General features: G+C 39.1%; 1 protein-coding gene across 14 annotated transcripts in view; it reads left to right on the top strand.

The window, feature by feature from the left end:
- Adgb (androglobin) overlaps window positions 1–16,578 on the top strand; it is a 143,240-nt gene that overhangs the window by 105,568 nt on the left and 21,094 nt on the right. For all 14 annotated transcript variants that reach the window (XM_087651342.1, XM_087651334.1, XM_087651375.1 and 11 more), the window contains 3 exon segments: window positions 915–1,099; window positions 1,733–1,932; window positions 15,703–15,814. In XM_087651342.1, the coding sequence (XP_087507468.1) occupies window positions 915–1,099; window positions 1,733–1,932; window positions 15,703–15,814 (497 nt within the window).

The raw sequence follows: 16,578 nt of genomic DNA, 5'->3' as shown, positions 1-16,578 counted from the left end.
TCAGGGATGACATGTTTCTAAAGACAAAGCACCAATGGTCTCTTCAACCCTGGTAGGCTCTCCCAAGAGGTCAGAAGATAAGACCAGAAGTTTCCATATGGGAAGTACATATTGCTTGGAATCCTGGCCAGTGCAAATCAAGACTCTGGGTTTGTGCTGAGCAAGTTAGTGGGAGTTGAAGGAGATGAATTGGTGACAAAAGCAAGTGGGGAGGGGCCTGTGGAAGGGAAGGCAGGTCACTCTGGAGTGCAAAGTGATGGACTTACCTGATCTGCCTTTTGTATTATTTTCGTTCACTTAGAGAAATTGAAAGTCTACAATAAGTCCTGAGCATTTGTGAAGAATTACTAGAGGAAAAAAATAATCGACAACAAAAATAAAAATATCAAACAAACCAAAAACTAGAAAGATGACTTGGAGGGTAAAGTCAACCTAAGTTCCATCCCAAGAATTCATGGAAAAGTGGAAAGAGAACTCACTCGTACATGAGTGCTTGCATGTTTCTCTCTCTCTCTCTCTCTCTCTCTCTCTCTCTCTCTCTCTCTCTCTCAATCACACACACATATTGCAATAATAATTTTTTAATTAAAAAGTACACATAGTAGCAGTCACATGACTGTCAAGGATGGTAGCTTTTAGATCTATACTGCTTCATAAACAGCTTCTCATACTTAACAAAAAGATGTATTTCCTATTTGGGATTCCTAATGACAGAAATATATGCTCCTGTTTTTCTCAGCTGTAGTATTGGCTCTTTTGTGAAAGTCTGCAGGGACTCGAGTTCTTGCCATGTCTCTGTGCCTTACAAAGCTGTATCACTTTCAGTCAAGTGGGAACAACCACAGCGTGTCCTTTACCAACATAAGGGACAGACAAATGGATTTGCTCATAGAGATGAACCTTTCTCACAACAGGTACTCCATTAAAGTGACAATGGCACAGTCTATTACAATACAGGTCCGCACATCCAAACCCGATGCCTTCATCAAGCTGCAGGTGCTGGAAAGCGAGGAGATCATCATGAGCACTGTGGGCAAAGGGCAAGCCCTCATCCCAGCCTTCTACTTCCTGGGCAATGAAAAAGCATTGAGCTCCCAGTGTGAGTACCTGTCTGGAGTTTGGCCTCCATTCAGAAACAGATGCCTTTGTTGTTGTGGCATTTAACATGTTTAAAAAAAAAACACTCAACACTTGACAAACACGGGGCCAACCTCAGTGATGCCATTGTAATTCTATGTCTAAGTAGGCTCCAAAAAAAGAAAAAAACCAATAGGTTGTTTAGGAGTCTCCTTTAAGCACTGTTCATTGAGAAAATTTATTTCATATATGTAAGCCTGCTTTTAATTTTTAAGATTTATCTATGTGTATGTATGTGAGTGTTGCCTGCATGTATGCATGGGCTCCATGTGGATGTCTGGTCCCACAGAGAGCAGAAGAAGGAGTCGAATCTTTTGGTACTGGGGCCACTGGTGGTTTTGAGGCATGATGTGGATGCTGGTAACTAAACTAGGACCCTCTTCCTGAGCAGTGTGAACTGATGAGCCAGTTCTCCAGCCCCACAAGAAAGTCCTTAAGAAATTTCTCTAAGACTGGAGAAAATTTGAATAATGTTGTATTTTTGTTTTATCTTCTTAAAGTAATCATAAGTACACTATATTCTATATGTATATATGTAACTTATTTACTTATTCAATAATATCAAATATTCTAACATAATATTTCTCCTTTTTAGCTAGCAAGCAAGTTCTCTTAACTCACACCTTACCTAAGAAAGAACCAGAAGTGCTGACCAAGAAAAAAGCTGGGCAACCAGGCCAGAAATCCTTCAAAGGAAGAACTGGAGGAGGAATGACAGAGACAGGAATGCCTCTGCTAGAAGAAGAAGTTATGAGCGTACCCACTATTGAAGAAAATTCCAGCACACCACAACAGGTACATTAAATGAAAAGAACAATTACTTATTAGGGGCTAGGAAGATAGTTCACTGGGTAAAATGTATGCATGACACTCCAGTCTGGGAGGCCTAGACAAGCAGATACCACTTGCCAGTTATCCTAGAAAAAGATAGAAAGTTCTGGATCTAGCAAGAGAGTCTGTCTCAAAAATAAAGTAGAGAAAGACTGAGAAAGAAACTCCAAGTTGACTCTGGCCTCCATGCACATGGGCACCAACTAGTGCCCCATATTCACATGTGCACATATGTGTCAAGAGAGGGAAGAATTTATGCCACAGAATGTAAACAGTAAGAGCTGTGATGATGATCAAGATCATATCACTTAGAAATCATTAGAGACAGATGTAAAATTAGCATGAGTCAAAGAAACAGCAGTCTTAATTAACATGGAGACACCCAACTATCCAATCCAATAGAAACCGAGCAACTACTGGAATAGTATAAGAAAAATGTAAGTCAGAAATCCAATCGAAATGTTCAGTGAGTGCTTCCTGGAAACTGATGAAGTTGAGGAGCCAAATAAGAACCATTTTGGGGATTTTGGGGAAATTTCTAATTGTAGTGCCTTTGTCTTAGCATATGCTGGGCATGGATTCCTTCCTACGTGTGCCTGTGTGTGTGAGTATGGGAGCACATGTGTCAAGGCATACTACGGAAAGCCAGAGGACAGCCTCTGGTCGCGGCCCTCGCCTTCTACCTCATTTGTAGTAGAGTTCTTTGTTGTATGCTACAGGGCATACAGAACTTGCAGCGATGCCCCCGCCTCCAACCCCTATCTTGCCACAGGAGCGCTGTATTACAAGCACAGCTTCTGCACCTACCATTAAAGGGGTCGTTGAAATTTGAGTACAGGTCCCCACACTTTCAGGAGAAGTTTTTCCTTCCCTCAGGCATCCTCTAGTCCATTCCAGATATTTGCAAAGATAGACTCGGGGGTTGGAGAGATAGCTTAGGGGTTAAGAATATTTGTCGCGCCTGTAAAAGATACAAGCTTGGTTCTCAACACCCGCGCAAGGTGGCTCAGAACCTGTTCCAGCTCCAGAGACTGAATATTCTCTGATCCCTCAGGGTCCCTGTATTCATATGCTTGCACAGGCAACACTGAAGTATTTATTATTACAAAGATAAATTATGATGAAAAATTAGTCAGCCTCAATACAAACCAAAGTACCTATAGATGGGCAGTATTAGCATAATTGCAGTTGCAAATACATTAATAATAATTAATAGTTTAAAGCCTACAAATATGAAAACATGATAAAGAATGTTAAATAATCTTCTAGTTGAAAAGAACAACTAAGTATTTATGAAACATAAAACTCAGTAATGAGTTTTTAATAACAACTTTAAAATTATACTTTGTCAGCAACATTAATGTGTGTTTAGTGAAATACCGACTTTTCAATCAATCAGTGAGTAACGAATGTTCAGAAGTGCGTGAGCTAAGCTCAGGGAAGCAGAATTAGAAATGAGCTGCATAGTAACTCATTGAAAAAAGACAAGGTCCTGAGAATGATGTGAAAGTAAGCCAATGAAACTTACAAACAAAATGCCTCAAAATGAATTATCCATAGTTTTTGCTTTTTATGATCCTAAAGCTTATGCTACTCATAAGATTCAGGAGAACACAGGAAAATGGCACAGGACTGGAAGGCCATTGAGTAGCACAGGCTAGTCTATGCTTAAACTAGTCAGTTAAACACTAGGGCAGGCAAGATTAGTGGTGGTTTAGAAAGGAGTTTGGCAAAACCCATTAACAAGAAAATAGCAATCTGAGCAATATGATAAAAATTGCAATTATAATACCTTCAAAGTTTTCTCTTGCTAAATACCACATCACCAGCTGGCTTATGGAATGGGTCAGGAAATAATATTTTCTAGAAAACACAAGTGCAATCTTTTCTTATTTGAATAGGCCATTTGAGACAGGGTCTCACTCTACAGCTTGTGACTGGACTGGAACTTGCTATGTTGGAACTTCCCAAGCTGGCCTTCTGTGCTGTAGCCCACAAACCTCAGCCTCCCAAAGTGCTGAAATTAAGAGTCACGAGGCCCTGAACTTAGATTCTTATGCTACTTTTACAGCCATCCTCACAATCTTGAGCCCATAACCAGAAAAGGAGAACATGGTTGAATAAATTTAGCTGACCAAATGGTGAGAAATTACAGATGATATACCAGTTAACCAGTTCCAGCATTGGTAAGAGTGGGCAGAGTATCGCTCCAGGACTTCATGAGGTCTGTCATTAGAAAAATCTATTAATGTAAATCCACAGAAACAGATACACAAGAATAGTTGTGTGGCCCTCGGATAGTTTATCATGTTCTGCTCCTACTTACAGATGCTTAATGTAAAAATAACGCAAATACTACACACCAGGAACCTTCATCTAGAAATTTGTACAAAATATTATATTAATATTTGAACTTGTCATATTTTCATTAAAATAGCATAAGACAAGAATCCTCAGTATTATTGATAATATTTAATAACATTGCAACATTATGGCAGTAAAGGATTAAACTGGTTAGTAGCAAAGTAAGAGAACTACTGAGTTCTTTAGAGATAATATGATTACTTGTCTATACATGCCTAAAAAAATGCCAGCAGAATAAATAAACTTTAGTGCTAATGAGATTTTAAAAGGTTGCCAGATACAATGCATCTGCATTTACTCGACCCTCTGTGCGACACAGATCCTCAATGTTCCAGTTAACCCTTAAACATGTACCCTTATTCTTCTCATATAACGTGAAGAGACCTGGCCACAGAGAGCCACAATGACCTGCTCAGTAGCAACCAACTGGCATATGCAAATGTGGGACTTGAATGGACACTGCTCCCATTTGCACTGTACCCTTAACTACCAACTCTGCTATTCCTAGAGTCACACCAGTCATCAGCTTTGCTCAGTATCAACACTGGAACACAAGACAGCACAATGTGTTGTCTTTCTTAACAGTAATGTAACCGAAAATTAACTGGCAGTTGACCTCAGCAAGCACATTCAAGTTCTCCACACAATAAGCATTTACACTTTAATGCAGGACAAGGAAAATCAGTAAGCCATTCAAAACACTGTAAATAACCTTCCTACTTAAGAGAAGTAGTGTGTGCTTTTCAGTCAAATGACACATTAGAAAAACACTTGTTAATCTTTTAAGGTCAGGCTTAAAATTGAAGAAATGTTACATACAAGCCTCTGTGTTGTAGAATTTGTCTTATCTCCATCTGGAATTTCTACTCTGCCTTTAACGACTTAATTTCCAGAGAAAAGAGACACACGCAGCCTTCATATTTACAATAAACCTTAATCAGCACAAGAGCTGGGCAGATATCTATCCTCTATGTTATTATTTCTATTTCACAGCCAATAATCCCATTATATAATTTGCCCTGTTTTGTCTGGGCTGCTCTTAACTGCAAATAGCCAATCCACATGGCCATTATTTTATGACTCACCTAACCCATGGTGGCTTCCTCCTCTCTCCACCTTCTCCCCTCATGGTTTTCCTCTGGTCACAAGCCAGGAACCATAAACCCTACCTATGTCTCCTCTGCCCAGCTATTGACTTCCAGCATCTTTATTTACTAATCAGAAATAACTTGGGGGAAAGGTCATGTGACATCACTTGGGTGCAAACTCTCTCATCTCTGGGGCAACCAGGTGTTGGAGTTCTGCACTTTGCATTACAACACATAGTAACGGACCAAACCTCAACAGTTTTCCTTTTTAGTCCAATAAAAGCCTCCTTTTCTCTTGGATACAATTATAACAATTATGAAAAGTATAAAGTATACATTTATAATGTCCAACCCATTGTATTTGGAAATTTAGATAAAGTATTTTATCATTTATCCTATTTTGGTGAGTTAGAATTTTTTATATAAATTACTTATTTTCTTAACCCGTATTAGCACTCTAAAAACATCTTTTTTTTTATTATTAACTTGAGTATTTCTTATATACATTTCGAGTGTTATTCCCTTTCCCAGTTTCCGGGCAAACATCCCCCTCCCCCCTCCCCTTTCTTATCGGTGTTCCCCTCCCCACCCTCCCCCCCCATTGTCCCCCTCCCCCCAAAAGTCTAGTTCACTGGGGGTTCAGTCTTAGCAGGACCCAGGGCTTCCCCTTCCACTGGTGCTCTTACTAGGATATTCATTGCTACCTATGGGGTCAGAGTCCAGGGTCAGTCCATGTATAGTCTTTACGTAGTGGCTTAGTCCCTGGAAGCTCTGGTTGCTTGGCATTGTTGTACATATGGGGTCTCGAGCCCCTTCAAGCTCTTCCAGTTCTTTCTCTGATTCCTTCAACGGGGGTCCTATTCTCAGTTCAGTGGTTTGCTGCTGGTATTCGCCTCTGTATTTGCTGTATTCTGGCTGTGTCTCTCAGGAGCGATCGACATTCGGCTCCTGTCGGTCTGCACTTCTTTGCTTCATCCATCTTGTCTAATTGGATGGCTGTATATGCATGGGCCACATGTGGGGCAGACTCTGAATGGGTGTTCCTTCAGTCTCTGTTTTAATCTTTGCCTCTCTCTTCCCTGCCAAGGGTATTCTTGTTCCCCTTTTAAAGAAGGAGTGAACCATTCACATTTTGATCATCTGTCTTGAGTTTCATTTGTTCTAGGCATTTAGGGTAATTCAAGCATTTGGGCTAATAGCCACTTATCAGTGAGTGCATACCATGTATGTCTTTCTGTGTAAAAACATCTTTTTAGACATAGAACATCTTATTAAATCCTAAACAACTCAAGTTAAATTGTGAGACTATAACTAACTCGTCTTCAACCCCATCAGAAATTTGAGAAGGAAAAGATATTGTTTGAGTATGTAGTTAGTATAGAACACAGCTTCAAAAATTATAGAAATGACAGAGATAGCTTATCACCTGGACAGTCCCCAGTATTGCTCATAGTCTATCTGGCCCAGAACATCTCACAGGATCTTGAGTGAAGCAGGAATTATGAAGGACTAACTTACCCTGCCTTATCAGAGCTTAGTGATCAACTATTGTGTCTGTTTGTCCTTTATAGACAGTATTCTGTATGGAGATGAAATGCTTGCCCAGTGGCTAGCTTTCAACAATTATAGCAACTCCATATGGAGATTATAGGTGCTCACTTTCTTCTTTAAAGTAGACTGGGGTGCTACCAGTAGGAAATCTGTATAATAGTCAAAAGATCCTTTAATAATGAAACAGTTTTAAGTGCCATAGTCTGTGGATCTCTGATGCTTTTGAAGACCATCTGTCTATATAGAGCATATCTAATAATTACACATTACTGATTTTTAGCTATTTACTATTTGAATAACTTTGAAAATATTTTACTGCAAATAACTAAATTAGTATCTAATATGACCATGAGTTTGACTATCTGACTATTAACTTGCATTACTTACTTATCCTAAATAGTTTGTTAAAAGCACTGGGATTAAATTTTGTATTTTTTTAATGTATTGCATAGGGGCAATGCCTATCTAAGATTAACAAAATTAATTAAATTTTGTATGAATATACAAAGATTTATACCAATGAAAACCTTAAACCTGTATCAGTGTAAAGAGTTCTGTATCAATGTAACAAAATATAACCTCAATTCTGCATCAAAATATAAAGAGCTCTATCAATGTAAAATTATTACTACAAAATGCTTTTGTTTAAAGAGTAGATTTAATAACCCATCCTTATTTGTCTAATGTCTTATAATATTACTTTATCTCCCCATTTTTCATTTTCAAACCCCTCCCCTTTGCCTAAGAAAGAAGGATAGAGAAGAGGAAAGAAAAGATAGAAATCCCTGAGTCTAAGCTCCCTGTTTTGTTTCTTTCCTGTCCAAGACCATAATTATTTATAAATTATTCCTTAAAATTTCAACATATCCATAATTTATAAAATAACCAAAACTATACATTCCAATTTAAAAGATTAAAATGTTGGTTTGCTGTTTGTTTGTTTGTTTGTTTGTTTTTTAATAATTGCTTTCTGCTGAATTTGGGTAATGAATTCCTATCTTGGGCCCAAAAGGAAATTGAAAAAAATAGTTAAGTCAAAATAAAGCTAGCTGGCATTATTTTTCATCCAGCCTTTATGTGTTGAGAGAGATCAGGGCTTACCTGAAGTCCTGACTGAATCAGTCTGAAAGACGGGATGACGGAAAGGCTGCATGAGGCAAGGTGATCAGGAATGAGCAGGCCTTTCTGAGGCTGTTCCTAAAGCAAGTCTCTGGAAACAGCATTAATTGAGACAGAATCATGCAGAGAGCTGGAACAGCAGGTCGTTTCAGCATCCCCGAGGGTGAATCTTGTCAGAGCTGCCCTCTTGGTGTTTCATCCTGTAATACATAAACCTTAAAACCAACATTCAGTTCTATAAAGATATTTGTATGGAGTTCAAAATGAACAGATTAGTTAAGGATGGATTCGTGTTTCTTGTTTGAGCAGGTGAACTACAACTGTCTTTCTTTATGAGTTAGTGTGATCATGTACTAAAGCTGCAATGTACATTTGTACATAAATATGCTGTTTGAAATGATGCCATGATGAATTTTGAGGACTCTGTAGCCAACAAGATCCATTGATTATGAATAGCTTGAGCTAGAGACATTTTTATGGTCCAGACACTTTCAGGGCTGTTCCCATGTAGAGGGATAAGCAAATCATGTTACCTGACTTGTTTGATCTTTTTTATTTCTTTTTCTGCTACAGCCAAGGTCTTTAGGAGCCTTTTTCTATCAAATTTGATCCTTTATTACTTTGGACGGAGTATAAAGCCATTTTAAATTTCCTGTTAACACAAATACAGAGCCTCTCTCCCCAAATAGTATTTCCTTGCTCCAGCAACCCAAAGTCATCAACAGTATAGATTGATTTGATTTAGCAGCCTCTTTTTTTTTTATTTAGGTTTGCTCTATTTTGTCCTCTCTCATAGAGGATTTAAAATTCCATTATAACCACTGAAGTCATGCCCATCTTCACATTGATAATTAAAACAATTTAAAATAATCATAGCTATTATTTATTGAGATAGGGTTTCTCTGTGTAGCCTGAACTGACCTGGATTAGTATATTAGGCAGGCCTCAGGCTCACAATAAACTTATCTGCCCCTGCCTTTGTGTCCTAAGCATTGAGATCAAAGGCCTGGATTTATCCATTTATCCATATATCCTTAAAAACATTTATATGGATTTTTCATTTATTTCTCCATTTGGAGATTAGTATTTCTTTATATAAATTAATATTTTTTATATTTAACTTTATTTAAATTTCATTTTATTTACTGTATAACGCTATATCAAGCAATCATGTATGTGTCATGTGCAGTCCCAGTTTTCCCGTGGAGCCCACGTTGAAGGAAACCAGTTGCGTAAGGCAGCGTTGACATCTTAATTTATTTAACGTTTTATAATTTTTTTGATTGCCAGAGGCGTGCAGCTTTGCTTTTTGCTTTCTGAGCTTCAGGACTTTGCTTCATTGCATAGCAGGGGTTTTTAGCATCTGCATGATAAAGCTGCATCTGCAAGGCAGCATAGAGCAACATTTGGGAAGCCCCTCCCCCCCAGTCTGACAATCGAGCCTGCCTCTTGTTTGATTTGGGGGGCACATCTGTGCCTTAGCTTTGCCTATAAACACTGGAATATGAGTGCCAAATTAGCACATATTTTAGACTTTGTCTGGAATCCCACATGGTTTGGGTGAAAACCACAGGTTTGATGAAAAACTGACTTTACTAAGAAACCAATTTTAGAGGGATAGCTTGTGGGGGTTTTTTTTTTGGGGGGGGGGAATCTAAAATTAATTTTTTTGGTTTCTTTTTTGTTTTTTTTATTTTTTTTATTTTTTTTATTTTTTTTTATTAACTTGAGTATTTCTTATTTACATTTCGAATGTTATTCCCGGTTTCCGGGCAAACATCCCCCTAATCCCTCCCCCTCCCCTTTTTTATGGGTGTTCCCCTCCCCATCCTCCCCCGATTGCCTCCCTCCCCCAACAATCACATTCACTGGGGGTTCAGTCTTAGCAAGACCAAGGGCTTCCCCTTCCACTGGTGCTTTTACTAGGATATTCATTGCTACCTATGAGGTCAGAGTCCAGGGTCAGTCCATGTATAGTCTTTAGGTAGTGGCTTAGTCCCTGGAAGCTCTGGTTGCTTGGCATTGTTGTTCATAAGGGGTCTCGAGCCCCTACAAGCTCTTCCAGTTCTCTCTCCGATTTCTTCAACGGGGGTCCTATTCTCAGTTCAGTGGTTTGCTGCTGGCATTCGCCTCTGTATTTGCTGTATTCTGGCTGTGTCTCTCAGGAGCGATGTACATCCGGCTCCTGTCGGTCTGCACTTCTTTGCTTCATCCATCTTGTCTAATTGGATGGCTGTATATGTATGGGCCACATGTGGGGCAGGCTCTGAATGGGTGTTCCTTCTGTCTCTGTTTTAATCTTTGCCTCTCTATTCCCTACCAAGGGTATTCTTGTTCCCCTTTTAAAGGAGTGAAGCATTCACATTTTGATCATCCTTCTTGAGTTTCATGTGTTCTGTGCATCTAGGGTAATTCAAGCATTTGGACTAATAGCCACTTATCAGTGAGTGCATACCATGTGTGTTTTTCTGTGATTGGGTTAGCTCACGCAGGATGATATTTTCCAGTTCCAACCATTTGTCTATGAATTTCATAAAGGCATTGTTTCTGATAGCTGAGTAATATTCCATTGTGTAGATGTACCACATTTTCTGTATCCATTCCTCTGTTGAAGGGCATCTGGGTTCTTTCCAGCTTCTGGCTATTATAAATAAGGCTGCTATGAACATAGTGGAGCATGTGTCTTTTTTATATGTTGGAGCATCTTGTGGGTATATGCCCAAGAGAGGTATAGTTGGATCCTCAGGTTGTTCAATGTCCAATTTTCTGAGGAACCTCCAGACTGATTTCCAGAATGGTTGTACCAGTCTGCAATCCCACCAACAATGGAGGAGTGTTCCTCTTTCTCCGCATCCTCGCCAACATCTGCTGTCACCTGAGTTTTTGATCTTAGCCATTCTCACTGGTGTGAGGTGAAATCTCAGGGTTGTTTTGATTTGCATTTCCCTTATGACTAAAGATGTTGAACATTTCTTTACGTGTTTCTCAGCCATTCGGCATTCCTCAGCTGTGAATTCTTTGTTTAGTTCTGAACCGCATTTTTAATAGGATTATTTGTCTCCCTGCGGTCTAACTTCTTGAGTTCTTTGTATATTTTGGATATAAGGCCTCTATCTGTTGTAGGATTGGTAAAGATCTTTTCCCAATCTGTTGGTTGCCGTTTTGTCCTAACCACAGTGTCCTTTGCCTTACAGAAGCTTTGCAGTTTTATGAGATCCCATTTGTCAATTCTTGATCTTAGAGCATAAGCCATTGGTGTTTTGTTCAGGAAATTTTTTCCAGTGCCCATGTGTTTGAGGTGCTGCCCTAGTTTTTCTTCTATTAGTTTGAGTGTGTCTGGTTTGATGTGGAGGTCCTTGATCCACTTGGACTTAAGCTTTGTACAGGGTGATAAGCATGGATCGATCTGCATTCTTCTACATGTTGACCTCCAGTTGAACCAGCACCATTTGCTGAAAATGCTATCTTTTTTCCATTGAATGGTTTTGGCTCCTTTGTAAAAAATCAGGTGCCCATAGGTGTGTGGGTTCATTTCTGGGTCTTCAATTCTGTTCCATTGGTCTATCTGTCTGTCTCTGTACCAATACCATGCAGTTTTTATCTCTATTGCTCTGTAATACTGCTTGAGATCAGGGATAGTGATTCCCCCTGAAGTCCTTTTATTGTTGAGAATAGTTTTAGCTATCCTGGGTTTTTTGTTATTCCAGATGAATTTGCAAATTGTTCTAACTCTTTGAAGAATTGGATTGGTATTTTGATGGGGACTGCATTGAATCTGTAGATCGCTTTTGGTAAAATGGCCATTTTTACTATATTAATCCTGCCAATCCATGAGCATGGGAGATCTTTCCATCTTCTGAGGTCTTCTTCAGTTTCTTTCTTCAGAGTCTTGAAGTTCTTATTGTACAGATCTTTTACTTGCTTGGTTAAAGTCACACCGAGGTACTTTATATTGTTTGGGTCTATTATGAAGGGTGTCTTTTCCCTAATTTCTTTCTCAGCTTGTTTCTCTTTTGTGTAGAGGAAGGCAACTGATTTATTTGAGTTAATGTTATACCCAGCCACTTTGCTGAAGTTGTTTATCAGCTTTAGTAGTTCTCTGGTGGAACTTCTGGGGTCACTTAAATATACTATCATATCATCTGCAAATAGTGATATTTTGACTTCTTCTTTACCAATCTGTATCCCCTTGATTTCCTTTTGTTGTCTGTTTGCTCTGGCTAGAACTTCAAGAACTATATTGAATAAGTAGGGAGAGAGTGGGCAGCCTTGTTTAGTCCCTGATTTTAGTGGGATTGCTTCACGTTTCTCTCCATTTAGTTTAATGTTAGCAACTGGTTTGCTGTATATGGCTTTTACTATGTTTAGGTATGGGCCTTGAATTACTATTCTTTCCAGGACTTTTATCATGAAGGGGTGTTGAATTTTGTCAAATGCTTTCTCAGTGTCTAATGAAATGATCATGTGGTTCTGTTCTTTCAGTTTGTTTATATAATGGATCACGTTGATGGTTTTCCGCATATTAAACCATCCCTGCATGCCTGGGATGAAGCCTACTTGATCATGGTAGATGATTGTTTTGATGTGCTCTTGAATTCGGTTTGCCAGAATTTTATTGAGTATTTTTGCGTCGATATTCATAAGGGAAATTGGTCTGAAGTTCTCTTTCTTTGTTGGGTCTTTGTGTGGTTTAGGTATAAGAGTAATTGTGGCTTCATAGAAGGAATTCGGTAGTGATCCATCTGTTTCAATTTTGTGGAATAGTTTGGATAATATTGGTATGAGGTCTTCTATGAAGGTCTGATAGAATTCTGCACTAAACCCCCTGGACCTTGGCTCTTTTTGGTTGGGAGACCTTTAATGACTGCTTCTATTTCCTTAGGAGTTATGGGGTTGTTTAACTGATTTATTTGTTCCTGATTTAACTTCGGTACCTGGTATCTGTCTAGGAAATTGTCCATTTCCTGCAGATTTTCAAGTTTTGTTAAATATAGGCTTTTATAGTAAGATCTGATGATATTTTGAATTTCCTCTGAATCTGTAGTTATATCTCCCTTTTCATTTCTGATTTTGTTAATTTGGAAACACTCTCTGTGTCCTCTCGTTAGTCTGACTAAGGGTTTATCTATCTTGTTGATTTTCTCAAAGAACCAACTTTTGTTTCTGTTGATTCTTTCTATGGTCCTTTTTGTTTCTACTTGGCTGATTTCAGCTTGGACACTAATATATTGTAAATTTTCTTAATCTCAATCTGGGATTTTTTAACCCTGCTTTTAACCATTCAGTTTCCAGAGATAAGACATACAACCTTTATATTTACAGTGAGCCTTAATCAGCACAAGAGCTGGGCAAATATTGACCCTTTGTTGTTATTTCTATTTCACAGCCAATAATTTCATTATATAATTTGCCCTGTTTTGTCTGGGCTGCTCTTAACTGCAATTAACCAACCCACATGGCCATTATTTTATGACTCACCTAACCCATGATGGCTTCCTCCTCTCTCCACCTTCTGTCCTTGTGGTTCTCATCTGATCCCAAGCTGGGAAATGTAAGCCCTGCCTGTGTCTCTCTGCCCAGCTATTGGCGGCCAGCATCTTTATTTACTAATCAGAAATAACTCGGGGGCAAGGTAATATAACATCACTTGGATATAAGTTCGGACTCTCTCATCTCTGGGACAACTAGGTCTTGGGCACCTGCACTTAGTATTACAATACATAACAACAGACCATGCCTCAACACTTCTCTCCCATCTGTCAAGTAACCTGCAATGAACTTTGAAATTCAGTGCAATCATAATCCAGATAAAAGCCCTCACCATTCCATGAAGTTACTCTAAAATGTATAAGGGTGAATTATAATCTGAATAAGTCATTGTTAAAAAGAAAGAGCACAAAGAACTTCCCTTTTTAAATATAAGACATACCAAACCAGTGGTTCTCAACCTTTCTAATGCTATGACCCTTCATAGCATGACCTCATGCTATGGTGTCCCCAAACCATAAATTATTTTTTTGGTTCTTTTTTTTTTTTTCGGAACTGGGGACCGAACCCAGGGCCTTGCGCTTCCTAGGCAAGCGCTCTACCACTGAGCTAAATCCCCAACCCCATAGAATTATTTTTTGTTTCAATATCCTAACTATAATTTTGCTACTGCTATGAATCTTAATGTAAATATCTGATATTCAGGATATCAGGTATGGTTGACCCCTGTGCAAGAGTTATTCTACCCCTAAAAGGGGTCACTATCCACAGGTCGAGAGCCATTGTACTTAACCATCTCTTGTGATAATTGATATTGGGTAGTATGGAAGTAACTTGAGTAAAGTAAGAAAGTAAAGAAGTTTAAAAGTCCCACAATCTTTAAAAATTCAAACACACACAATTTCACACCTTTCTCTTTTAAAATTCAAAGTCTTTTAGAATCCATCTCTCAACTGTGGTCTGTAAGAACCAAGGCACAGTCACAATCAAATCCAAACAAAACCAAATTTAAATTAACTAACTTAATGGCCAATGTCTGGGCTCTTCCAAAGGGCTTGGGTCACTTCCCTGGCTTCATCTTCTGCAGCACAAACAGCTTGTCTTCTAAGCTCAGGGAGGCTCCACTCCAATGCTGTTCTGTTCTCAATGTTCACTCTGTGGCATTGGCATCTCCACAATGCTGGGCCACACTTAACTACGGTTCTGCCACAGCCGGGCTGTATTTTCACCAAGAGCTTCATTTAGCCTCTCTTCCTAGCGCCAAACCTCAACTTCTCTGCTGACCCCTTCCGTCCTAGACCTTAACCTGCCACTGAGGCTGCACCTTCACCAGTGACCTCTTCCGGCCTCTTCGTGTGCCAAACCTCAGCTGCTGTCCATGACCCCTTCCTGCCTTCAAAACCAGTATCACTTGGAAGACTCTACACATGTGGATTCATTGTTCTAGCAAAGCAAAGGTTTCTTGAGTGTTTCTAGTCTTTTGTTAAGCATAGTTGATTCTCCAAAATCAAAAGTGAATTGGGAAGAAAAAGGTTTATTTGACTTACTCTTGTATATCACAGTTCATCATCAAAGGAAGTGAGGGCAGGAATTCAAACAGAGCTGGAGACTGGAGACAGGAACTGATGCAGAAGCCATGGAAGGATGCCGCTTATTGGCTTGCTCTCTCTCTCGCTTTCTCAATCTTTTTTATTGTAGAACCCAGGGATGGCCCCACCCACAATGAAATGGGCCCTCCTCCAACATCAACCTCTAAATAAGAAAATGTACTACGAGCTTGTCTGCACCCTGATTTTAAGAAGAAAATTTCTCATTCGAGGATCCCTCCTCTCAAATGACTCTAGCCTGTGTCAAGTTGACATAAAACTAGCCAGTAAAAAAAGAAAGACTAATTAAAAACAGAAGTGAAACTATTAGTGAAGGGAGAAAAGGTGACTTGTCTATCGGAAGCTAGAGAGCTTTCTAGTCCTGCACCACAGTTATTATGAAGAAAAGGTGGGTTTCAGGTATGCTGCTGGTTTAACTGGGAAAAACTGCACACTATAAGCTTGACCTAATAAGTCTTTCGACGCATGTACTGTATAGACTCTGTTGGTTGTCCTGATTCACACCTTTTCCTTCACAGTGCTACAAGTACATCATACAGTGCTTGGTGTTGTTTAACAGCTGGCCTCTGAATGAAACTCAGCTGACATTTGTTCAAGCACTAAAAGACATGGAGAAAATTGACATCAAAGGTAAGTCACCTTAACTTCTCTTAAAACATTTATTTTATTTCACGTGTATGAGTATTTTGCATACATGTATGTATGTACACCATGTGCATGTGTGGTGCCTGTGGAGGTCTTAAGAGGGCATTGGATCTCCTGGAACTGAGTTACAGTTGATTGTGAGTCTCCATGTGGGTACTTGGAACAAAAGTCCACTCCTGTACAACAGCAGCAGTGTTCCTAATCCTGAGCCATCTCTCCAGCACACACCTCAAGTATTACTCACGCCACTTACAGTCTAAACACTGGAGAGTAAGGTGGCCACAAAATTCTAAACCGTCATCGCTCATACCCTGTAGTCTCTTATATTTTCGTCATATTATGTTTCAATATTTTACTTCATAATTTATGAAAAAATAAAAGTATTTCCTCATTAAGGCCTTGCATAAACATGTTTCATGTATTTAGCAAAACTTATGCATGAATTATAGTTGTAACCTTTCAAGAAATACAGATGACTTATGATTGTATTTCTCATAGCCGTTAGGGAAGAATAACAATGAAGTTAGACCCTGAAAGCACACATATTTAATCCCAGTACTCAGGAGGTAGACAGGTGGATGTGAGTTCAAGGCCATTGTCGTCTCCAAAACTATAGTGATCCATGGTTACATAGTGAGGCATTGTCTCAAAAATATCTCATGCTGGGACTGGAGAGAAGGCTCAGAACCTAAGAGCACTGACTACTCAACACAGACACACTTACTTCAGCTTTTGAGTATGGAAATTAG

This window comes from Rattus norvegicus, chromosome 1 (genome assembly GCF_021556685.1).
Source record: "Rattus norvegicus strain SHRSP/BbbUtx chromosome 1, alternate assembly SHRSP_T2T, whole genome shotgun sequence".
In the NCBI taxonomy this organism is placed as follows: domain Eukaryota; kingdom Metazoa; phylum Chordata; class Mammalia; order Rodentia; family Muridae; genus Rattus; species Rattus norvegicus.
This window is presented reverse-complemented; position numbering and strand designations above follow the sequence as displayed.